Source organism: Sorghum bicolor, chromosome 1, assembly GCF_000003195.3.
Source record: "Sorghum bicolor cultivar BTx623 chromosome 1, Sorghum_bicolor_NCBIv3, whole genome shotgun sequence".
Classification (NCBI taxonomy): Eukaryota; Viridiplantae; Streptophyta; class Magnoliopsida; order Poales; family Poaceae; genus Sorghum; species Sorghum bicolor.
In genome coordinates, this window is record NC_012870.2 from 3665597 (window position 1) to 3689238 (window position 23642).

The 23642-nt window shown below is 45.9% G+C and overlaps 3 protein-coding genes across 3 annotated transcripts; 1 reads left to right on the forward strand and 2 right to left on the reverse strand.

Annotated features, from left to right (window-relative positions):
* On the forward strand, nt 1784-12861 carry LOC8061135 (putative UDP-rhamnose:rhamnosyltransferase 1). The gene is made up of 2 exons (XM_002463661.2): nt 1784-2730; nt 12109-12861. The coding sequence occupies exons 1-2, from the start codon at nt 1888-1890 to the stop codon at nt 12745-12747; spliced, it is 1482 nt and encodes a 493-aa protein (XP_002463706.2). The 5' UTR covers nt 1784-1887; the 3' UTR covers nt 12748-12861.
* LOC8061136 (germin-like protein 3-7) lies at nt 14910-16437 on the reverse strand. Its single transcript, XM_002466215.2, has one exon. It carries the CDS (start codon nt 15828-15830, stop codon nt 15129-15131), a length of 702 nt encoding a protein of 233 aa, XP_002466260.1. The 5' UTR covers nt 15831-16437; the 3' UTR covers nt 14910-15128.
* LOC8081221 (exocyst complex component EXO84B) lies at nt 16600-22027 on the reverse strand. The gene is made up of 7 exons (XM_002466216.2): nt 21594-22027; nt 20314-20411; nt 18473-19511; nt 17685-18197; nt 17372-17560; nt 17105-17238; nt 16600-16918 (listed from the first exon to the last, which is right to left on the reverse strand). The coding sequence occupies exons 1-7, from the start codon at nt 21780-21782 to the stop codon at nt 16750-16752; spliced, it is 2331 nt and encodes a 776-aa protein (XP_002466261.1). The 5' UTR covers nt 21783-22027; the 3' UTR covers nt 16600-16749.

Here is a 23642-nt window from a genome sequence, read left to right on the forward strand (position 1 = left end):
AATCAAACAGGCTCCAAAGGCAAGCTTACCTCCACATATACGACCGTCAATGCAATGCATCTTGGCAGATAAAAATTAAGAAGTTATACGCCCGTCTAGAAACAAAAGGAGGACGAGGCCTAGGCGGTGCTTTCGTGTGTCTCCTACAACTGCAGTGGAATGGAAATTGGAATCCATTTGCCTCTTGCCGTCGAGAGAGAGAGAGAGAGAGGGGGGGGGGGGGAGCGGCGGGGAGAGCAAATTTGAGGCGATGAGATACCTATCTACACAGTGAAACAACGAAAATGAGAGCATGGGACAAGGACACAATGTTGTCGAAGTCGGTGAAACTTCATGTTCTATATCTGAGAACCCTTCCTCCATTTTCTACCGAGTGGGTAGTTGAGCATAGTTCGGGTGAACGCAAGGCGATGACAACAGTCAGGTAATGGGGGCCACATTGTGGATCAAACTCACTGATATTTTTGAAGAAACGGGAGGGGACATCAAACAGGCAGATAGGGCGAGAAGTTCATCGATCTCCACATATACGATTGTAAATGCAATGAATCTTGTTAGATAAAAATTAAGGAACCGCATATCATGAACTAAAAAGTTCACCTTGTTGGAATTTGAATTGAGCACAACACAACTGTGTACTTCGTGGCTTATAACTAATAACTCACTCAAGGGAGAACACCCTACTTTCGGCCCCCTCCTCTCCTCCGGACACCTTGCCGACGGCAAGACGGAGGTGGAGCGGCCCCCAAGCCCCTTTTAGTAGTTTAGATTAGCTTGCTCTATAAGCTTTGGGCTTTGCCCGCATGCATGGTTGCCGTGCCTGTACGTGTCGAGGATAGTAGTCCTCTTGTCCTTCGTCCTATTGGTGGACAGCGGGCTTCTGGCCGGTGAGGTTGCCGGAAGTAGTCTCCATCGGTATGCCATCTTGATTGAAAAAATAGCAGGAATTTCTTCTAGCTCTTGTGCTCGGTCTCGGTGGGCGACATGGTGACTGCGTCGCGGCTCGGGCGCTCCTCCATTGTTGTTTCTGCTCTGAATCTCCTTGTTGTTCTAGGTACGCGCATGCATGTGGGCAGTGTTTGTGCCTATGCGCATCCGCGTCCCACCCGCGCCGCCACACAAGGCCAACGCCGTCGGCAGAAGTTAACTGGGCAACTGAGGTTGCCGTTGGCCAGATGAGGCCTCGAGTTATCCGGGCGCCCAGTCATCTCAGAAAGTATAGGGACCGGCAGATCATCTTAGATGAGACTCAAAACAAGTTTAGGATCTAGAATGACACAATTCGTAAGTCTAGGGACCCATTTGGACCGAGATGAGACTCAAAACGGCATATCACCTTACAAGTTTATGGAATAACATTGTTAGCCAAGTTTGCAGCGCCGCTGGCTAAGTTTAGTGACCAACCTTGAATTTTACTCCCTATTGTTTTTGAGTAATTAGAGGATGTTTGATTTGAGTTGTTAAAGTTTAACAAGTACTATAATATTTTCGTTTTATTTGGAAATTAGTGTCCAATCATGGACTAATTAGGCTTAGAAGATTTGTCTAGTAAATTATTTTCACTGTGTTGTGTTTTTAGTTTCGTAAATATTCTATATTTAATACTTGATGCATGTATCTAAACATTCAATATGACAGGGGGGTAAAGTTTAACACATGCAACCAAACAAGGCCTTAGGCATAATGTCACAATCATGTGGATTGTAGGTCACAGAGCGCATATATGTTTGTTTAGAGCACATCGCCATTCACGTGCTAAACTAAAATAAAAAGAAAAACCTATCAACGTACCATAATTAAGCAGACTCCATGACTCCGTGGGACTGGGAGTCCAATACCCAAAACTCTTAACAAAAATTGCTGGTGGACAGGAACAGGAACAGTATCATGTCAATGGAAGTGGAAGCAGCCGCCGCCGGCAAGCTGAATGTGGTGCTGTTCCCGTGGCTGGCGTTCGGCCACATGATCCCGTTCATGGAGCTCGCCAAGCGCCTGGCGGCGATGGGCCACGCCGTCACCTTCCTCACCACGCCGAGGAACGTCGCCAGGCTGCCGCCCGTGCCAGCGGACCTGTCGCCCCGCGTGCGCCTCGTGGCGCTTCCCGCGCCCGTCGCGCAGGGCCTGCCCGAGGGCGCCGAGTCCACGACCGACGTGCCGCCGGAGAAGCAGGAGCTTCTCAAGAAGGCGCTCGACGGCCTCGCCGCCCCGTTCGCGGCGTTCCTTGCGGAAGCCGTCGCCGACGGTGGGAGGAGGCCCGACTGGATCGTCATGGACTTCTGCCACCACTGGGTGCCCGCGATCGCCGAGGCGCACGGGGTGTCGTGCGCCATGTTCCTGATCGTGCAGGCGGCCTGGATGGCGTTTGTGGGGCCGCGGTCGGCGAACGCCGGGCATCCGCGCACGACGGCGGAGCACTTCACCGTGCCGCCGAAGTGGCTTCCGTCGTTCCCTCCCGCCATCGCCTACCGCCGCCACGAGGGCGACTGGATCCTCGCCGCGTTCCAGCCCAACGCGTCCGGGGTGTCCGACTTCGACCGCTTGTGGCAGGCAATGGATGGCACCCGCCTCATCATCTACCGCAGCTGCGACGAGGTCGACGTGCCCGGGGTGTTCGCCGTCCTCACCGATCTCTTCCAACAGCCGGCCGTCCCCGCCGGGGTCTTGCTGCAGCCTGTACTCGACGACGACGACCGTGACTCCTCCATATCAGTATCAGGGGCACGTCCCGAGGTCCTTCAATGGCTGGACAAGCAGGCACCCAAGTCAGTCATCTACGTGGCGCTAGGAAGCGAGGCGCCGCTGACCGCCAAGACCCTCCATGAGCTCGCGCTGGGCCTTGAGCTCGCCGGCGTCCGCTTCCTGTGGGCTTTCCGGAAGCCGGCCGGCATGTCCGCACCCGGCACAGACGACGGCGTGGGCGAGCTGCTGCCCGCCGGGTTCGAAGACCGGACGCGGGGACGCGGCCTGGTGTGGCCGGGATGGGTGCCCCAGGTGCGGGTGCTCGCGCACGCCGCGGTGGGCGCGTTCCTGACACACTGTGGCTGGGGCTCCACCGTCGAGGGCCTCGTGTTGGGGCACCCGCTGGTGATGCTGCCGTTCGTCGTCGACCAGGGCATCATCGCGCGGACGATGGCGGAGCGCGGCGTCGGCGTGGAGGTGGCGAGGGACGAGAGCGACGGCTCGTTCGGTAGAGACGGCGTCGCGGAGGCGGTGCGACGTGTCGTGGTGGAGGAGGACGGCAAGGTGTTCGCGAGCAACGCGATGAAGCTGAAGGAAGCTCTTGGCGATCAGCGACGGCAGGATCAGTACATGGACGACCTTGTAGGGTATCTTACACGCTACAAGGGTCAAGGGGCGCTGGGTAATTAACTACAACTTCCTAAGTGTGTCTATACAAGGTGACGATTAAGCTTTGCATGAACTGTACGCCGATTACTGCTGGAAATAAACTTTGCAGAGACGACGACTCTACTTTAATTACTAGACCGGGCCTTGTTTAGTTCATGAAGTATTTTAAAAAAAGTCAAAAAAAACCAAAATCTTGAGACTCCCATCAAAATTCTAAAACCAAAATCTTTTGGTTTTGGTGTTCACTTGCCAAAAAATTTTGCAAAACTTTTCAGATTTCTTTCACATAGAATCTTGCGGCACATGTACAGAGCATTAAATATAGATAAAAAAATAACTAATTGCATAGTTTATATATAATTTGCGAGACGAATCTTTTGAGTCTAATTATTCTATTATTGCATAATATTTGTCAAATACAAACGAAAATGCTACCATGTCCATTTTGTAAAAAATTTTGGAACTAAACAAGACCAATGTCCCTATTTAATTTTGCAAAAAGTTTAGGGCCAAAATATTTTGGACATGTTTACTTCCAAAATGCAAAATAGCAAAAAAATTTACATTTGACCCAAAATATTTTGAAACTAAACAAGGCCCCAGTTACACAACCATTCATTTATCTTATTAAATTAAACTATTTATGATTATAAACTTATATTATATGATTATTAAATAGTAAGTTTGTTTACAAATCTGGTTATAACAAACTTGTGTTACGATATTTAAAAAATTCTTGGCCAAATTACTGGTCAAAGGTTATAAAGTTTAAATCTTGATATTCGTATATGCCTTAAGTTTGCACACGTTAAGTTAATTATTACTGTTGGAAATAAGTGTTGCATAGACTACTCTACTTTAAAATCATTGATCAATAATTTAGCTTAATTTTATTTCTTTTATAATAATACAAATTTGATACGGTTAGATTTGTTGTTAAATATACTATCTAATTATCATAAGTTTATGATTATAAACAATATAATATAGAATAACAAATACTCAAAATATATTTGGAAAACTATGTCATATCAAATCGTGCCTTACAAAGATAGGGAGTAAGGGGGTGTTTGGACTGCTCCACGAACTCTGCTCCATAAACTCTGCCGTGGAGCAGTTTCACAGAAAACTGGAGTTCGTAGAGTAACTCTTTAGGTGCTCTCACAACTCCACTTTTTTTTTCTCGAACTGAGTGCGTGGAGCTGAAACCGTTTGGCAAAAAAACGTAGAGCAAAGCAATCCCAAACACCCCCTATTACATTTTTGAACGCCTCGGTGCTACAGATTCTAGACGCAAACAAGCTCAATGATGACATTTTTGAAGGCCTCGGTGCTACAGATTCTAGACGCAAACAAGCTCAATGATGCCTTCAGCCCACAGTAACTGATGTACTACTAGCTGGAATTCAAAATTTGTTATAAAATAACTGATGTTTTAGCTTTCTAGGGTGGGAACAACATAGTAATTAGTCACTCACGCCCCCTCCTTCCTCCGTCAATATCTCTCCAGTGAACCAAAAGGTAACTTCTCCGGCTCCTCCGGCTGTCCTAGGTAGAGAGGAAAAAGAATTTGGTACTGCAGTGGGAGCTGGAGCTGGCGAGATTCCTCCCAAATGGGGCCTTAACGTGCATAGAGCGCACCACGCGTCACTAGCCATTACCTTTAGGGCCGGTTGACGGTGTTTTTTCGGTTTCACCGACTTCGAGTTTATTTTGAGAGGACATAAAAAAGCTATAGTATACAAGATTTGTTACAAACTAAATCCGTTTTAAAAAAGAGAAATCCTTCCAAACAAGACCATAATCTGTGTTAAAAATTTAAAACAAGTGGTCGGTGATGTAGTACATTAGTACATATTGCTGACGTGTTCTGTCCTCACCTGGCATGCCAGTGTGTTGTCGCCTATTCAGGTCCTGTTTAGATTGGAGATGAAATTTTTTTTGTGTCACATCGGATGTGTCGGAAGGATGTCGAGAGGGGGTTTAGAAACTAATAAAAAAACAAATTACATAGCTCATCTGGAAACTGGAAGACAAATCTATTAAGCATAATTAATTTGTCATTAGCACATGTAGGTTACTGTAGCACTTAAGGCTAATCATGGACTAATTAGGTTTAAAAGATTCGTCTCGCGATTTTCAACCAAACTGTGTAATTAGTTTATTTTTTATCTACATTTAATGTTTCATGCATGTGTCTAAAAATTTGATGGGATAGATGAAATTTTTTTGAGTAGGGAACTAAACAGGGCCTCAAACCTCCACTCTCTTTCCTCTTATCCACACTTCGCGCGTAGGGATATTGACATACTTCCTCTATTCATTTATCTTCTTTATCTAAGTAAAAACTTTTTGTTTAAAAATCTCCTTCATAATAATTTGGAAATTGCCTTCATTTTGTTACTCCTTTGTTGCTCATTGACTACCACTTGTTTGCATTTATTTGCTTTTTGCTGCTTATTGGTTGTTTCTTGTTGACTCGTGTGACTCCTCATGTGCACTCAGTCCGAGATGATCAAATGCAAATTGGGTGCTTTTGGTCTGCTCCTTGGTTATTACGTTGAAGAATAAAACGATGGAGATAAATGAATAGAGGGAGTATTGTTAAGGATCTGTTTAAATGCCCTCTCATTTTGGAGGAATTAGAATCCATTTAATGGATTAGACTATTTGGCTTTGAATTTAAGATTCCATAACTTTCTAAAGCTCACATATAAGTCTATCTTAAATTTATAGGGTGTGAGGTAGAAATCAATTCTATATATCATCATGCTATATTTCTAAACTACAAATTATAGCAAATTCTTCGACTCACTTCCCTATAGACTATAGTAGAAGTACAACATATAAACATATCCCTTGCATACCTAACAATAGTATACAGGCAATGCTATGGTACTCTCTTTACTTAATAGGATGTAATACCTCAAATAAATCTAAGCTGTTGAATTTTGAGAATTTTTAATTAATTTATTGATTAAGTGACCTCAAAACTGGAATATATTCTCAAATCCCTATCATCATGGCATGCATAAGCACAGGCGTGCATCTCCCGCTTCTTTATTCATGCCCACGGCAATATCCTTCCTTTTATGTGTTTACAATCGATTATGGGTAATGACAATATCCTTATTTTTTATGAGTTTTTGTTTTATCTATGCGTGTTATATATTTATATTTTAAATCCCTATATGTGCATAATTATTTTTTCCTAATAGCACGTTAATATATGCAACTCGGTTACCACTTTTTTATGAAAAAGAACAAATTATGTTCATAAAAGATATGTTACATTAATTAATTAAAAAATAAATTAGACCTACCTTGTCTCATTTAAAATGTAACACGTAGTATAAAGATAGATTTTAGTATAAAACACGTCTGCGTGTGTGCAGTATGCATGTGTACCATTGTCCAAGTTATATAAAAACTCTAGATCTCATCATGTGCAAGATATAGGAAAGTTAGATTATCCATGCATATATATTAGATCTAATAGGAAGATATTTTCTATATGTGTCCTATTACTTTATATGAGGTAATATGTGATAATTAACATCTAGATCAACGGCCCTCCCACCATCGCCTACCGCCGCCACGAGGGCGACTGGATCCTCGCCGTGTTCCAGCCCAACGCGTCCGGGGTGTCCGACTTCGACCGCTTGTGGCAGGCAATGGATGGCACCCGCCTCATCATCTACCGCAGCTGCGACGAGGTCGACGTGCCCGGAGTGTTCGCCGTCCTCACCGATCTCTTCCAACAGCCAGCCGTCCCCGCCGGGGTCTTGCTGCAGCCTGTACTCGACGACGACGACGACCGTGACTCCTCCATATTGTAAAATGGAGTTAACGAGTTGGCCCTTTGAGGCACTCGGCTGCGTGTTAACATAGGGCAAGGAACAACCCCTTGCGTGGTTTACAAGATCTCAGGAGATTACAACAACCAAAACAGAAATATCTATCTCCTAGCTAACTAACTAGGCTAATTACATGCATGATTTACTTTGAGTACAAGTCAAGAGACGCCATGCGTCTAGATGCAATGGATCCTATTTCTAACACTCCCCCTCAATCTTAGCCACTAGTGAGGTTAAGATTGTTTCTGAACTTCCTCAATTGAGCTGCTGAGATTGCTTTGGTGAAGCCATCGGCAACTTGATCTCCTGAATTTATAAAGCGTATATCTAATAACTTCTGAGATACCCTTTCTCTCACAAAGTGAAAGTCAATTTCAATGTGTTTTGTTCTGGCATGAAAAACTGGATTAGCTGATAAGTACTTTGCACCAAGATTGTCACACCATAGACGTGCTTTCGGTGGGTGAGGGATGCAAAGCTCAGCTAACAGTTTCTGAACCCACATGACCTCGGCTGTGGCATTCGCCAAGGCCTTGTATTCTGCTTCTGTGGAGGACCTTGACACTGTCGCTTGCTTCCTGGCTGTCCATGACACCAAATTATTTCCCAAAAAGACTGCAAATCCTCCCGTTGAGCGCCGGTCATCTACATCACCAGCCCAATCCGCATCGGAGAAGGCACTGACCAGCATGGAACTGGACCTTTTGATACTGAGACCGAACTTGATTGTCCCCCGGACATACCTTAGGATCCTTTTAACAGCACTCCAGTGAGCTGTCGTAGGCGCATGGAGAAATTGGCAAACCTTGTTCACAGCATAAGAGATATCTGGTCGCGTGAGAGTAAGGTACTGTAGAGCTCCTACCAGGCTTCTGAATCGCGTTGAGTCCTCGGGTCCAAGTTTTTCACCAACTGAGATACTCAATTTTTCTGAAGTTGACAGTGGCGTGTCAACTGGTTTGGCTTTGTCCATTCCAGACCTCAAGAGGACATCAATAGCATATCTTTCTTGAGTAAGTTTCAGACCTTCCGAAGATCTCTTGACTTCAATCCCAAGGAAGAAATGTAAATCACCCAAGTCTTTCAGAGCAAAATCTTTCTGCAGATCTTTGAGTAGTGCACCTGTGGCCTCTTGTGACGAACTTGCAACTATTATGTCATCGACATAGACTAGTACAAATATACAGAGACTATCCCGGTTGTAGTAAAACAGTGATGTATCTGCCTTTGAGGGAACAAAACCGAGAGACTGTAATCTTTTACAGAGTCTTGCATACCAGGCCCTGGGAGCTTGTTTTAGACCATAAAACGCCTTGTCAAGCTTGTACACATACTCAGGATGAACTTTATCAGCATAACCAGGGGGTTGATCCATGTACACTTCCTCTTCTAGTATGCCATGAAGAAATGCATTTTGGACATCAAGCTGGCGTAGCGTCCATCCCTTGGAGACAGCAACAGACAAAATGAGTCGTATTGTGGCAGCTTTGACCACTGGGCTGAAGGTATCTTCATAATCGAGACCATAGCGCTGCTTGAATCCCTTTGCAACCAAACGAGCTTTATGTCGATCAATCGAACCATCAGCTTTGCGTTTGAGCTTGTACACCCATTTGCACCCTATGATGTTCTTGCCTCTAGGACGCGGGACAAGGTGCCACGTCTTGTTCTTCAACAACGCTTCATATTCACTATTCATTGCTGCATGCCAATTCTTGTCATTGAAGGCTGCATCAAGTGTTGCAGGTTCTTCAGTACTTGTCCTGGCGAGCATTCCCCAGCGCACCGTGCCATCAGTGTAGGTTTTTGGTTTGCGAATTCCATGCTGAAGGCGAGTAACAGGGCGTGGCAGCTGCGGTGCCACGGGATGTGACGCAGGAGCACCAACCACAGACGATCCGGGCGACGAAATCTCAGCAGATGCGGGTGCAGGTGCAGAATCTGTCCTCCCCGCGCTCGGATCTGGGTGTGGCGCTGGTTGGTGCAACCCTGAGGCGTGCGGCGCAGAACCGAGCGTAGAAGATCCCGCAAGATCATCCACACGCGTGGAGTCAGAGCTCGGTGGTGGCAGGTGCGCGGATCCCGGAGACGATCCGCCTGCGTCCTGCCCTGCTGCTGTCGGAGGATCGTCGTGGGACGCCGTGCTGTCTCCGACGACCCGACACATGAAATGAGGCTCCTCCGACGCCATTACTTGATCATCTTCCACCGCGTTTTCTCCTGTAGTCATCAAATCTCCAGAAGAACTTAGTGAAGGATTAGTAGAGAATGGAGAAACAGTACTTTGGTCAAGTGTATACAAGTCTCCGCGTAGCGTGTCAGGAAGAAGGGCAATTTCTGCCCGGAGTTGAGCGCCAGCATTTGGGTGGAGTTTTGCGAAAGGGAAGGTGTGTTCATCAAAGATGACATCTCGTGAAATATAGACACGGCCAGAGGAGACATCAAGACACTTGTACCCTTTGTGTTTATTGCTATAGCCGAGGAACACGCATTTGATGGAACGAAAAGCAAGTTTTCTGGGGTTGTAGGGGCGCATGTTGGGCCAACATGCACAGCCAAACGACCGAAGGAAATTGTAGTCTGGTTGCTCACCGAACAAACGAAAATATGGAGTGTCATGACTTATGACTTTGGACGGGAGTCTGTTGATTAAATAGACAGCGGTTAAGAACGCCTCATCCCAAAACTTTAGGGGCATACTAGCATGCGCAAGTAAGGTCAACCCAACTTCGACAATGTGTCGATGTTTCCTTTCGGCAGAGCCATTTTGCTGGTGAGCATGAGGGCAAGAGACATGATGAGAAATGCCCATGCGTGTGAAAAAAGAACTTAAGGCTTGGTATTCCCCTCCCCAGTCAGTTTGGATAGCACGTATTTTCCGATCGAACTGGCGCTCAACAAGCATTTGAAAATCACGAAAACATTGAAACACTTCAGATTTACGACGTAATAAATAGATCCATATAAATTTACTATGATCATCAATAAAGCTCACATAGTAATTGTTTCGACCGACCGAGCTAGGAGCAGGACCCCATACATCAGAAAAGATTAGATCCAGAACACTAGCAGAAATACTAGAGGATCTTGGGTATGGTAACTGGTGGCTCTTGCCCCTTTGACATGCGTCGCACACACTAACTTTATTGGACTCCTGGAGGAATGGAAGCTTGTGGTGGTTGAGCACACGCTGGACAATGGGTGGTGCAGGATGCCCTAACCGATGATGCCACAAGGACGCTGGAAGCTTGGACGCACCAAGCACCTCTTTATTCGACGACTTCACGGGATAAAGGCCATCTTTACATGGCCCGGTGAGAAGGATCTTCTTCGTGTCCTGCTTCTTGACACAAAAATGGTCGGGATGAAACTCAAAAAAGACTTGATTATCACGTGCTATACGATTTACTGAGAGAAGATCTTTGTTTGCAGCGGGTACATGAAGAATGTTTCTAAGATGAAGATTGTTGGTGGGAGATCGTAAAACACCATGACCAATGTGCTGAATCTCCATACCTGAGCCACTGGCCGTGTGAACTTGGTCACCGCCGTGGTATTTGTCGCGAGTCGTGAGCTTCTCTAGCTCACTGGTGATATGATCCGTCGCACCGGTATCCATGTACCAGTTGGTGTCGACGCCGTAGGACGAGGTTGTTGCAGTGGACGCCGACTTCTGGGGTGGTCCGGTGACGTTGCGGTCGAAGCGCTTGAAGCACCGGTAGGCTGGATGGCCCTCCTTGCCGCAAACTTGGCAGCAGACACCCTGCTCGAAGCTGCTGGTGCGATTTCCACCACCACGGGCGAAGCCTCCGCGATTTCCGCGGCCGGCACCGTTCTTGCCACCGGGGCCACGTCCTCCACAGCCTCGATTTGAGAAGTGGACATTGTTGCCGGTGCGGCCTCCCTTGGCCACCATGTTGGCCGACGACATATTGCCGCCACCATTGCGAAGCTCCAGGCGTTGTTCGTGGCTGACAAGCTGTGTGAACAGTTCCCCGACGGAGATCGGTTCTGCTCGATTTGCAACAGCTGTGAACACCGAGTCGTAATGGGCATCCAGGCCATTCAGGAGGTAGGACACCACCTCCTCATCTTCCAATCTGCGCCCGGCGGCCGCCATATCGTCTGCAAGAGACTTGATCTTCGCAAAATATTCACTGATAGTGGACGTACCCTTGGTGGCGTTGGCTAACGCCATGCGGGTCATGATGATCTTGGCGCGAGACTGAGAGGCAAACATGCCTTCAATCTTCGCCCAAGCGCCTTTCGCCGTTACTTCAGTGTTGACGTGGCCGAGGATCTCCTTGGAGAGATTAGTGAGCAGATAGCTCAAGACCATCTGGTCCTTGGCCACCCATGGGGCAAAATCAGGGTTTGCCTTGGGTGGTTCAGCCTCCTTGCCGTCTGCGGGCGCCTCCGCGGCCAGAAACTTCTCCGGAGGCGTGGCTGTTGCCTCCAGCCAGTCGGCGAGCTGAGCTCCTCTCAGCGCCGAGACAACTTGTGCTTTCCATGACTGGTGGTTGGCACGGGTGAGTTTCTCTGTCACCGGAGGAAGGAAGGTGGTGAGAGAGATGGCAGCCGAGACTCCGAAGGAGGAAGAAGCGGAAGCCATGGAACTGCTCCGTGTGGAAGAAGGCTCTAGATACCATGTAAAATGGAGTTAACGAGTTGGCCCTTTGGGGCACTCGGCTGCGTGTTAATATAGGGCAAGGAACAACCCCTTGCGTGGTTTACAAGATCTCAGGAGATTACAACAACCAAAGCAGAAATATCTATCTCCTAGCTAACTAACTAGGCTAATTACATGCATGATTTACTTTGAGTACAAGTCAAGAGACGCCATGCGTCTAGATGCAATGGATCCTATTTCTAACACATATCAGTATCAAGGGCACGTCCCGAGGTCCTTCAATGGCTGGACAAGCAGGCACCCAAGTCAGTCATCTACGTGGCGCTAGGAAGCGAGGCGCCGCTGACCGCCAAGACCCTCCATGAGCTCGCGCTGGGCCTTGAGCTCGCCGGCGTCCGCTTCCTGTGGGCTTTCCGGAAGCCGGCCGGCATGTCCGCACCCGGCACAGACGACGGCGTGGGCGAGCTGCTGCCCGCCGGGTTCGAAGACCGGACGCGGGGACGCGGCCTGGTGTGGCCGGGATGGGTGCCCCAGGTGCGGGTGCTCGCGCACGCCGCGGTGGGCGCGTTCCTGACACACTGTGGCTGGGGCTCCACCGTCGAGGGCCTCGTGTTGGGGCACCCGCTGGTGATGCTGCCGTTCGTCGTCGACCAGGGCATCATCGCGCGGACGATGGCGGAGCGCGGCGTCGGCGTGGAGGTGGCGAGGGACGAGAGCGACGGCTCGTTCGGTAGAGACGGCGTCGCGGAGGCGGTGCGACGTGTCGTGGTGGAGGAGGACGGCAAGGTGTTCGCGAGCAACGCGATGAAGCTGAAGGAAGCTCTTGGCGATCAGCGACGGCAGGATCAGTACATGGACGACCTTGTAGGGTATCTTACACGCTACAAGGGTCAAGGGGCGCTGGGTAATTAACTACAACTTCCTAAGTGTGTCTATACAAGGTGACGATTAAGCTTTGCATGAACTGTACGCCGATTACTGCTGGAAATAAACTTTGCAGAGACGACGACTCTACTTTAATTACTAGTCCCTCTGATCCAGTTACACACAACCATTCATTTATCTTATTAAATGAAACTGTTTATAATTATAAACTTATATATGATTATTAAATAGTAAGTTTGTTTACAAATCTAATTATATCAAACTTGTGTTACAATTTTTTTAAAAATTCCTGGCCAAATTCTTGGTCAAAGGTTATAAAGTTTAAATCTTGATATTCGTATATGCCTTAAGTTTGCACACGTTAAGTTAATTATTACTGTTGGAAATAAGTGTTGCATAGGCTACTCTACTTTAAAATCTTTGATCAATAATTTAGCTGGATTTTAACTTTTTTATAATAATACTAATTTGATACGGTTAGATTTGTAAATATATTACTCCCTCCATCCCAAATTATAAGTCATTCCAAGAATCTTGGAGAGTCAAAGTTTTTCAAGTTTGACCAAATTTATATAGCAAAATAATAACATTTTTGGTATCAACCAAGTATCATTAGATTCTTTGTTAGTTATATTTTCATAGTATATCTATTTTATAACATAAATCTTTATATTTCTCTTTATATTTTTGGTCAAACTTGAAAATGTTTTGACTCTTCAAGATTCTTATAATTTGGAACGGAGGAATTATCTAATTATCATAAGTTTATGATTATAAACAATATAATATAGAATAACAAATACTCAAAATTTATTTGGAAAACTATGTCATATCAAATCGTGCCTTAGAAAGAGAATGTAGGGAGTAAGATTAGACAATTTTGAAGGCCTCGGTGCTACAGATTCTAGATGCAAACAAGCTCAATGATGCCTTCATCCCACAGTAACTGATGTACTACTAGCTTGAATTCAAAATTTGTTATAAAATAACTGATGTTTTAGCTTTCTAGGGTGGGAACAACATAGTAATTAGTCACTCACACTCACGCCCCCTCCTTCCTCCATCAATATATCTCCAGTCAACCAAAAAAGGTAACTTCTCCGGCTATTTGAGATTTCATAACTGTCTAAAGTTCATATATAATTCTATCTCAAATTTATAGGATGCAAGATAGAAATCGATTCTATAGATCATCATGTTATATTTCTAATCTACAACTTATAGCATTTTTCAACTCACTTTCCTATAGATTACAGTAAAAATACAGCATATACACATATCCCTTGCATATATACCTAAGGCCTTGTTTAGTTAAAAAAAAATTCGCAAAATGAATACTGTAGCACTTTCGTTTGTATTTGATAAATATTGTCCAATTATAGACTAATTAGGCTCAAAAAATTTGTCTCGTAAATTACACAAATTTTTATCTATATTTAAATGCTTCATGCATGCGTCACAAGATTTGATGTGATGGAGAATAAAGTTTTTTGCAAAATTTTTTGGGAACTAAACAAGGCCTAACTATAGTATACACATATATTTCATATACAACTATATTAGGTTAATGAATATGTGAAAATGAACAGCGACGGAGGCGTGGCAGGCGCGACGCTGTAGACCATGCTCCTGGGCACGGAGCCCGGCGCGATGAGGTCTTGGTGCCGGGGCCCTCGCGCGTGACGCGACCTCGAGGCGGTGAGGAGGACCCAGCGTCCCAGCCGGAGCTCGACGTCGACGACGACGACTTGGTCGTCGTCGCGCGCGCGCGTCATGGCGCTTGCCGTTACATCCGCGCGCGCACGGCGGCGAGGTCCTCCGCGCGCGACGCGTCGTCTCCCGAGTTTAGCTACACTGATCGTTGCTGGCGCCATCGAGGTGGTGCTCTGCGAGTTGGAATCCATGGCCCTATCTAGCGTCGACGAGCTCGTCAGCCGGCTCAGAGCGCACGCCACGAGGAGGAGCTGCGCGGCCGGTTCAGACCCCCTGCCGTGTTGGAATGAAGAAGCAAGCGGAGACGAAGAGGAGAGACGAGGAAGGCGGCGGAGGTGGACGCGATGGAATGGAAGAGGCGATCGTGGCCACCACCACCAGGCAAGTGGGTGCGGTAATGGCGAACGCTGAAAGACAGGAGTCATCCGGAGGTTCAATCCAACAGCAACAGGTAGTCGTCGATCGAGACAACATTATGTGCGTACTCACAGTATTTGTGAGCTTTATTATTGATCGAATCAAAAAAAAGTATTAATGCGAAACAACATTATGTACTAAAAAAGAACTGTATGCCTGTACGGAACAACGAAGAATCTAGCGAGCCGCAGCTCCGACCATGTAATGTAACCGGTCACACCCACCACCATTGGATGCATGCATGGCCACGCGCGCGCGCGCTATACATCAGCCTATTATCATCCTTCGCGGAACTTGGACTTGAGGAGCTTGATGGTGTCGGTGTCCACCTGGAAGCTCTTGGCCAGGACGGCGTCGGGGATCTCGGGCTCGGCGCCGAACAGGGACTGCGCGGCGAGCACGACGCCGGGCAGCTGGCTGTTGAAGACGGTCATGGCGCGCGCGGCGCCGGTGCCGACGTTGTACTGGAAGTGCATCATCCCGCGCGGGATGACGAAGCTCTCCCCGGCGCGGACCACCTTGGAGTAGAACTTCCCTTCCGTGCTGACGAAGCCGACCAGCATCTCGCCGGCCTCCACGTGCACCAGCTCGGCCGACCGCGGGTGCGTGTGCAGCGGGTTCACGCCGCCGGGGGCCAGGTCGACGCGGTTGATGGACAGGCCCAGCGTGTTGAGCCCAGGGAACGCCTCCACGTTGCCCGAAGTCACGGCCGCGCCGTTCGGGCTGTCCGTGCTCCCGGCGCTCGCGTGCCCCGCGAAGAAGAAGTCGTCGGAGACCACCGACGACGTCGGCTTGCACGGGAAGCCCGGGTAGGTGGTGGAGTAGGACGCGTTGTTGCCGTGGCCGCCTGCAGGAGCCGCGGCCACGCAGAAGTCCTGCACCGGGTCCGGGTCGGCGCGGCAGGTGGCGGCGAAGAACAGCGTCGCCGGCAGCAGCAGGAGGAGCAGCAGCAGCGACGACGACGAGGATGGCTTCGACATGGCTCAGGATCGACTGGAGTACCGTGCTCGTGCTCGTGCTCTGCTGGTGAGTGGTGACACGATCGGTGTATAGATGTGTGTGGATGATCGTGCAGTGCAGAGCCTTGATTGGCGTTTTGGAGGTATGCTGCTATGGCTATATAAACCCAAACAAGTGTATGTGTGGTGCGTAGTGCGTACGTGAAGAGGACGTACAAGTACAACACAAACGTCAAAGGAGTTGAAGGGTTCAAAGGCTGCTGCCCAGTGTGAGTCCTGGGTGACTTTATAAGGGAGACATCCACAAGTCGTCTGCGATGTTTCCTTGCACTGTAAATCTGTAATGGTCGCCATTGTCAAGTTGTAGTAGGTGTATTAGCGATCGTCAAAGATACTCTGGGGTCAGTGCTTTCAGATCTTAGCGTTCCGTTAAGTTGCAACGGGTCAGTTGATCCTGGCCGCCGGATCGTGACCCCACAGTGCAACATGATGACGGGCTATATACCGGCAATCATCGCCAGCAATGACGGCCGGGATAAGGCTTGATGTGCAAGTTAATTATGTGGTTCGGTGGAGACCTGGTCGTCCATGAGCCCATGAAAGAGGCATGAGAATTGACAAGTGACAAGTCTCATCTCCCATGTCGCATCCAGTGGCAGATGAACCAACCCAAAGCGCGTGGTTACGTTCCGTAACAACCAGAGTAAAAGACCAGTTAAAGCCGGGACTAGCCCAAGCAGCGTGGACATCCGAAGCATGCCTACGGCTACCGGATTACCAATGCGTCGACTGGCCCAAAATCTCAGAATAAATCAACAAAATCAGCTACAAGGATTTTCTTGGACTATGCATACAATTACTCACATATATACCAGCACAAACACATCCAAACAAAGCTCTACAGTATCGATACAAAAACTTTGAATGTCTAACCTGCACGCTAGGAGCTGCCAAGAGATCTAACTGACGACACGGACTGTGCTGACACGGAGGCTGTGGGGCTGTTCACCTCCCTGTCCCGGTCACCATTGGCGAATCGTGGCTTCCCGCTGATCCTACTGATACTCTCCTGGGCAACGTCGATGAACCAGTCGTCGCTTGGAAGGACCCTGCACACATTAAGCGAGCACATTAGTTTCAGTTCCAAGGCTACCGTGCGTCTGTGCCATCATGAGCAGGTATATGGGACTTTACAACCCAATGCTGCATAGTTTCTACTGAGAGTAATCGACGAAAGAATTTATTGAGCATAACAAGGGCGAAACTGATATGATGATGCAAGAAAAAAGTGATACCTATCAGGGTCCATCCCTGTTGCAGAGAACGCTCTCATCGCTCTATCAATGATGTCCAATATGACTTGATGCACATGCCGAGATAAGAAACGCCCTTGCCCGAAAAGGATAACAAATTGCATATCCAGGTAGAACTGAAAAGGAAGGTAAAGCAACAGGGAATGTTAGCTGTCAAGTGAAGTGTCAGCTGTCAGGTGAAGGCCTGGGAGGTTTTGCAAACTGAAATGGAGAGAACACAAACACGAGAAGTTTAAAAAAGGAGATTGCCTGCTGAAGTCCAAGTGGACCCAGAGCCCTTGGTCCTTCTTCAATCTCTTCCCAAAAGCTCTGGTCATCTGAGAGCCAAAGCATGACTGTCTCCGTAAGTCTCATCATAAGCAGGGTAGAAAACCTCTCCCTACCAACAAACATGTCTGCTGCAACACTTGCCATCTTATTTAATTTTGCATACAATTCCTGCAATGAACTGCAGGTGAGATGACGCAGAAGACGAGAGTTTCTTGGGAAAACTTTTGAGGAGCAACATGCGACAAATTAATTTCCATGATTCGTCATCACATGCCAAAAATTATGGAAATACCTGGAAAATCGGCGATGGAACCCATTCTGGATCTTCAACGGTATTATCCATATTGATGTACATTTCTGGGCTCAGATGGGTGTCACCTTCTTCTGTGAATATAAGATCTAGAGCATGCTGTCTGCAGAAACTATCTCTAAGTTTGTCTACCATGCGGTGCAGCTTCCGTTTCCATTCTCGCTGCTCTGCTGCACGATTTTGTTTTTCAGGACCTCTTCTATGCAACCTATCCATGCTGACCGGATTCATAGAGTACAGCTTCATAGCTGCTCTTGGTAGCAACTCTTCAGCTAGTAAAGATGCATTAGCTAACAAAGCTAACTGTTGGTCCTCTGTCTCTGCCATTCTAACAATCTTATTCCCTAAACCTTCCAAGTTAACTTCATCATCCACTGACCCTGGTAGAGCACTTATGAGCAAGTTTACATACGAGTTGAATATTTTCAGAAGCCCATCCATCGCGGAACCACCTAGTTGTAAGCTAACCAGTGGTCCAACATCATCAAAGAAATCCTGCATTTTAAAGTTACATTGAAATATAATAAGAAAATAAATGTATTGAGTCTCAGAGTAAGATGGAAATAAAGCATACATGTTGCATAAAAAATGTACACAGACTAATTAATAGTATGTCCACAAAAAAAATGGCATCTGCATCTTGAAGTCCGCACCTCACATAGTTAAAGTTAATGGGGTAAAGAAAAAAAAGGAAACCTATAAGTTTCAAAACAGTCAATACTCCCTCTTTTTTGTATATATTTTTCATCTGCTCAAGCAGTGAACATTACCTGAACCATTGAATTGAAACGGTGAGCACTGCTTGAGAGCTTCGGCTGGAGTGACAGATTACCAGCAGATGATCTAGCCAATGGACGTATACCAGTTGGATAGGTGAGTACCCAGTCATCAGCTGCAGCTAAAGCAGCAGTACTCTCTTCAATTCTCCTCAAATTGGAATCTAATGCTTGCTCAACAGAGGGTCTGAATTGCTTCATCAGAACTGACGCAAGTGATAGACCACGAGCTTCCAGCAAGTCTGAATAACCAATTGCTATCTTAACACATTCCGCAGCAGCTCTTAAGCCCCCACCAGCCGCACAAGAGGCTAAAGCATGCCTCTTTACAAGCAGCGAAAATGACATTGCCTGTTTAGTAGCCCAAGTAACTAGTTCAGATGTGTATGCTGGTTCGTCACCAAAGACCTCAGCTGAGTCGTTGAGAGCCTGAGCTATAACAGGAAAAATTTGCTGTGCAAGAGAAGCAGTGTATTCCCCACCATATGATGTGCTAGATGGTTGTATTGTTTGCATGTTTAATTGAAGTCTCTGATCATGTGCACTGAGCAACAAACTATGAGCACGAGGTCCATCACCAAGTCTCTTGAGAGCAGAAGCTGCAGCTCGAAGCTCAACACCACTAATAGAAGACTGGCAAGCAGCTTCAGCTAGCTGATCAGCCAACTTCTGACGATTTTCAGATATTGCCCTCTTTAAAGCCAGAATGTCAGCCGTGGTTAGAGTACCCTTTTGTTTGGCATCAGCAGCAATCCGTTCTGCTTCATCCAAGGCATCCAGTGCTTCATCCACTCTTCTTTCGGCTAGCAGAACATCAAGCATGTCAGGGAAATCTGTGGACCATTTCCATATTTCTGATGGCTCCTGATCTTCAACACTGGATATGTCTTGTTCAGCAGAACCTTCAGGCCCTGTGGTCCATGAATCTATATGAACCCCTTCGGACAGACCATGAATTAAAGCTGACTGTGTACTTAGCAAATTTCTAACTGATAGTAGCTCCCCTTCAAGGTCCGATATCTCCTTTGATGTTCTGTACCAGGAGACTACTTTCAGAAATGCATTCCAAATTCATGAATCGGGCAGTGGAGAGGAAGAGTACATGAAGTAAATTTAAACAGAAATTATGTGGAAAACATGGCAGCTCATGTTAAATTTATAACTACCAATTTTGCACGCCATACATTTCATGACTTCTAAAGGCGGAAACAATATCTAGTTCTGAAGAAGCAATAATAATTGCATAATGTGCTTTTCTTATCAATTATTTGCTGGTGGTACCTGACAAATAGTAACTTAAATCACCAAGAAAAAATATCAATAGAGAAGTTGGAACATCCATGTTTCAAAAGTGGAAAAGAAATAAAGAGGCATACATAGCCTGCAGTATCTATATAAAAATGCCATCCAGGGCACTTCTAAGTTCTAAGCAATTTGTTGGAAGCTCCCACCAGTAGTCCAGGACAAATTTCATGTAGGTTGAAATGAACCACTGTTTGAACCGTGACTAGAGGCTCATCTGGGGTTTCGACTCTAGCCTACTCCAACTTGCTTGGGACTAAAAGGCTTTGTTGCTGTTGTTGTTGTTGTTGTTGAAATGAACCACTGTAAGGTTGAGCTACACAGGCAACAAGGGTCTAGGATTGCTGCTGCTGACATCAGAGCTCCAGGCTAGAGCTGTGACTGTCTAGTAGGTCATAGACTGTAGAGTTGCTAACTGTTTCCATGTAAATCGCTATCTTGTAGGGACTTTGTAGTTTATGCTCTTCTCTTATAAATGGAAGCCGATGACTCGGATCTTTCGAAAAAAAAGAAATGAACCACTGTGTTCTCACTTGATGAATGCAGCATAATTTGCATAAACACTTCTGCGCATCTCTTCAGCTGAAGCCTTCTTTAGATCTTGCAGATAGGAACACAGGTGCCTTATTTCCTGTCATCAATTTTGAACATTAGCCCTGTTTCAGCTTTCCAAGAATTTTGAAGATTTTTAACACAGCGATAGTTAAAGAAAAATGCTTCAGAAATACAAAGCAGAAAAGAAAAAACACCAGCGTTCAAATCATGAGCTTGCACAAAAAGTCATGTGGACTCTACAATAGCAAGAGTAAGAACATTCTAAGCTAAAATATATTGGCAACTTAACCTAACTTAGTATAATACAGCTTGTCTAGGGAACTATGTGTGCATTAGCATTACCCCTACAGAATAAAGTAGGATCATGTCCCTACTACGAGTTCTTGTTGGAGCTTCTGCTTTCAGGAAAGGCCAGAAACTTGACCAGGAAATGAAAAGCTACAACAGTGTATGCAATTAAAAGCATGAGGTTTCCAAAATTCAAGATTGTTGATTGATCTAGTGATAGACTGATAGTTGATCCCAATTGCTGCTAAAATGTGATACGACATCCCTACTACCAAATGAATCAACTGAACTAAGCATGCAAATCTCTACTTATTGAATGTTTCATAGTCACGTATCCAATACACACAGGAAAAAACCTCACAGCAACCTTTTGAATATTGACACCAAGGGAAACAGAAGCAATTTGATCAAAAAAATGATAAAAATTACTCTGAAAATGCTACAGGGTTCAAAGTTTCGTTTGTTTCTTTCCTTTAAGAAAGGAAGGTTTCATTTGAGCATATATGTGATCAGTTTCCCTGACAGGCCCATCACAATTCCACTCGAGTTTTGATTTGAGATTTAGACAGAGGTATAATCAGAAACACTACAAAACTATATGCCCACATGTAGAAGCCAAAAATAGCATCTGTACACACTCTGCTCCAGTGCTCTGTTTCATCCATGCTCAGGCAAAAAGAAGCCACACAAAAAATTCATCATCGAAACTAATTCCAGACTTCCAGTCTACGCGGTGCAATAGTAATTTTGTTAGAAAGTTTGTATATTTAACCTAAACCCAAAGCGATGTACACCAACAAAAAATTCTGAACGATTCAATCGTAATCACTCCAAATTCGCACTAAGCTACTCAAAACGCGTCGAGAACCCCAGAAACCCCGTGCCCCTCGCACTTCCAAGCGAAAGAAGACGCAGCCCTTCCCTTCCACCACCACTGTAAGCAAATTTCCGGGGCGGACGAGTTCCTCACCTTCTCGTCCATGGCGCGGCACTTGGACTGCACGTAGGCGTCGGGGTCGAAGTTGTCGGTCTTGAATATCTTGAGCTTGTCGGCGAGCTGCACCGCGCCGTCGCTGCCTCCGGCGCCGGCCGCCGCGTTCACCGGTAACACTCCGGAGTGGCCGGCGGGCCGCGACCTCGACGACTTGGCGGACGCCATCGGGCCGAGAGAGAAACCCTACCCGCAGGCGCAGCTCCCCTCCCCACCTCCGTTCGGGAGATCCAGAAGCTTCTCGAAGTGGATTTCTCGCTTGGCTGGTTGCTCAGCTCGGGCTCTCAGCCATTCCCGTGCCTCGATTGGCGTGAGCGGAGAATTTCAGGAGGGAAGGAACGGAAGAGAGGAGACTCGTGTTGGACGGTTGCCAAAGGTGGAAAGCTTGCCAGTTATTACTAGCTGCTCTGTTCATCAAATGATTTTGAGAATTTTTTATTTCATTTTTTATTACCAGAGGGAAAGACAGAAATTACGCTGGAACTTACGTACGACACGATCGCACGAGTGACAGTTGTAGGTGTTTATTCGAGGAAAAGTATCTGCGCTGGTTAAGCCCAGATACTCTTTCAGAATATAGCTACTTTTACTTTTATCGTTTAAATTAAAGTTCACCTTAGAGTATGGTTGTGTATGGATCGTTAGAGATAATACAAAATTATTAAAAATTCTATCTGATCAGCTCGAACTATCCCCAACCGCATATCTTATAGAAAGTTGTTAGCTGGATTATTTAATTATTGCGGCCTATATAAAAGTTTAATTAGAGAGGATACGGATAGAACCTGAGCTACTCCGTACTTCTGATTTCCTAGGTGCCTTTGAACTTTGAAACGCCAAAACTACACGGACACTGCTACTCAATCGGCATCTGCACGTATGTTTAATTTGTGAGGGCATGCATGTTTAATTTGGAAGAGTGCTGCCACCCGTATATGTAGCGGGACAAGATAAATGAAGGACAATTCTTTTTTTTTCCCTAAAACTAGCTAAGTATATTCTTCTTCTTCTTCTTCTTCTTTGAAGGCTCAGTGGGGGGAATTCTCCCACCTATTTTTTTCGTTTATAATTGATATGGTAAAAGAGGTACAAAGTTACAAATTTACAAATGCACGAGGGGTGCAAACAAAGAGCTTGCAAAGCTCAAAACAGAAAGAAGACAAAGACACCTAGGGGATAATCTCTCTATTCACAAATTTAGGGAGCCTGCAAGACTGGGCTTGGCTTTGATGTAAATCAAACCAATCTCTGCTTTGAAAACAGAGAACCAACTGCTGATGCTACAGGGAGCATTATCAAAATTCAGGGCATTTCTCAAATTCCATAAAGACCAGCAAGCAGTAATAACAAATACTTCCTTGAACCGGCCGGATACTTGACATTCACTTTGGATAAGCAAGTTGCCTTAGCATGTTTTTTCCCAATAAAGTCACTCTTAGTTCAAATTTTGTGAGAGTTTCAATCTCATTAAATAACATGTCACACGTACTCCGTAGGATTGTTCCATTCATCAATCCAAACCTCTGAAAATGATGTGACACTTTCCGAAAATGTGTATTGAAACACCCCCAATGAAAATGGTCTAACACATATGTTGTGTATAACGGGATATTTATATTCCAATATGAGTAATTCATAGAGCTGGAGTTAAGAATGTTTAGGTAAATCATTGGGCTTCTAGTTGAAATGAAAATTAGATAATTCAACCACATTATTTTTTCCCTATAAAATATTTCCTCTATCTCAAAATAAATAATTATCTAAAGTTTAAATTTTGTCTAAAAACACTCTATACAAACATGGGCCATTGCCTCCTAATATGGCAGTTAATCACGAATACAAGCAAATGGTAACAACCAAATCTAGAAGATATCCTTCGGGAAAGAAAAGAATATGAGAGTACATATATATTTTGTTAGCGTCCTCAATCTATCTAAAGATTTACAAGATGTTATTTATTTTAGAACGGAGTGAGTATATGTCTGCTTAGAGCTGGGAATTGTAGTTCTGATCCATGTACTGATGTAC

Excerpts from the sequence above, each read along its gene's own strand:
- LOC8061135 (XM_002463661.2), top strand. The coding sequence starts at position 1,888 with ATGTCAATGGAAGTGGAAGCAGCCGCCGCCGGCAAGCTGAATGTGGTG. Across the intron at positions 2,731-12,108 it reads TATCAGGGGCACGTCCCGAG|GTCCTTCAATGGCTGGACAA; the intron begins GTCCTTCAATGG and ends GCACGTCCCGAG.
- LOC8061136 (XM_002466215.2), bottom strand. The coding sequence starts at position 15,830 with ATGTCGAAGCCATCCTCGTCGTCGTCGCTGCTGCTGCTCCTCCTGCTG.
- LOC8081221 (XM_002466216.2), bottom strand. The coding sequence starts at position 21,782 with ATGGCGTCCGCCAAGTCGTCGAGGTCGCGGCCCGCCGGCCACTCCGGA. Across the intron at positions 17,239-17,371 it reads GTCCACTTGGACTTCAGCAG|TTCTACCTGGATATGCAATT; the intron begins GCAATCTCCTTT and ends CTTCCTTTTCAG. Across the intron at positions 16,919-17,104 it reads ACAGGGATGGACCCTGATAG|GGTCCTTCCAAGCGACGACT; the intron begins GTATCACTTTTT and ends TAATGTGTGCAG.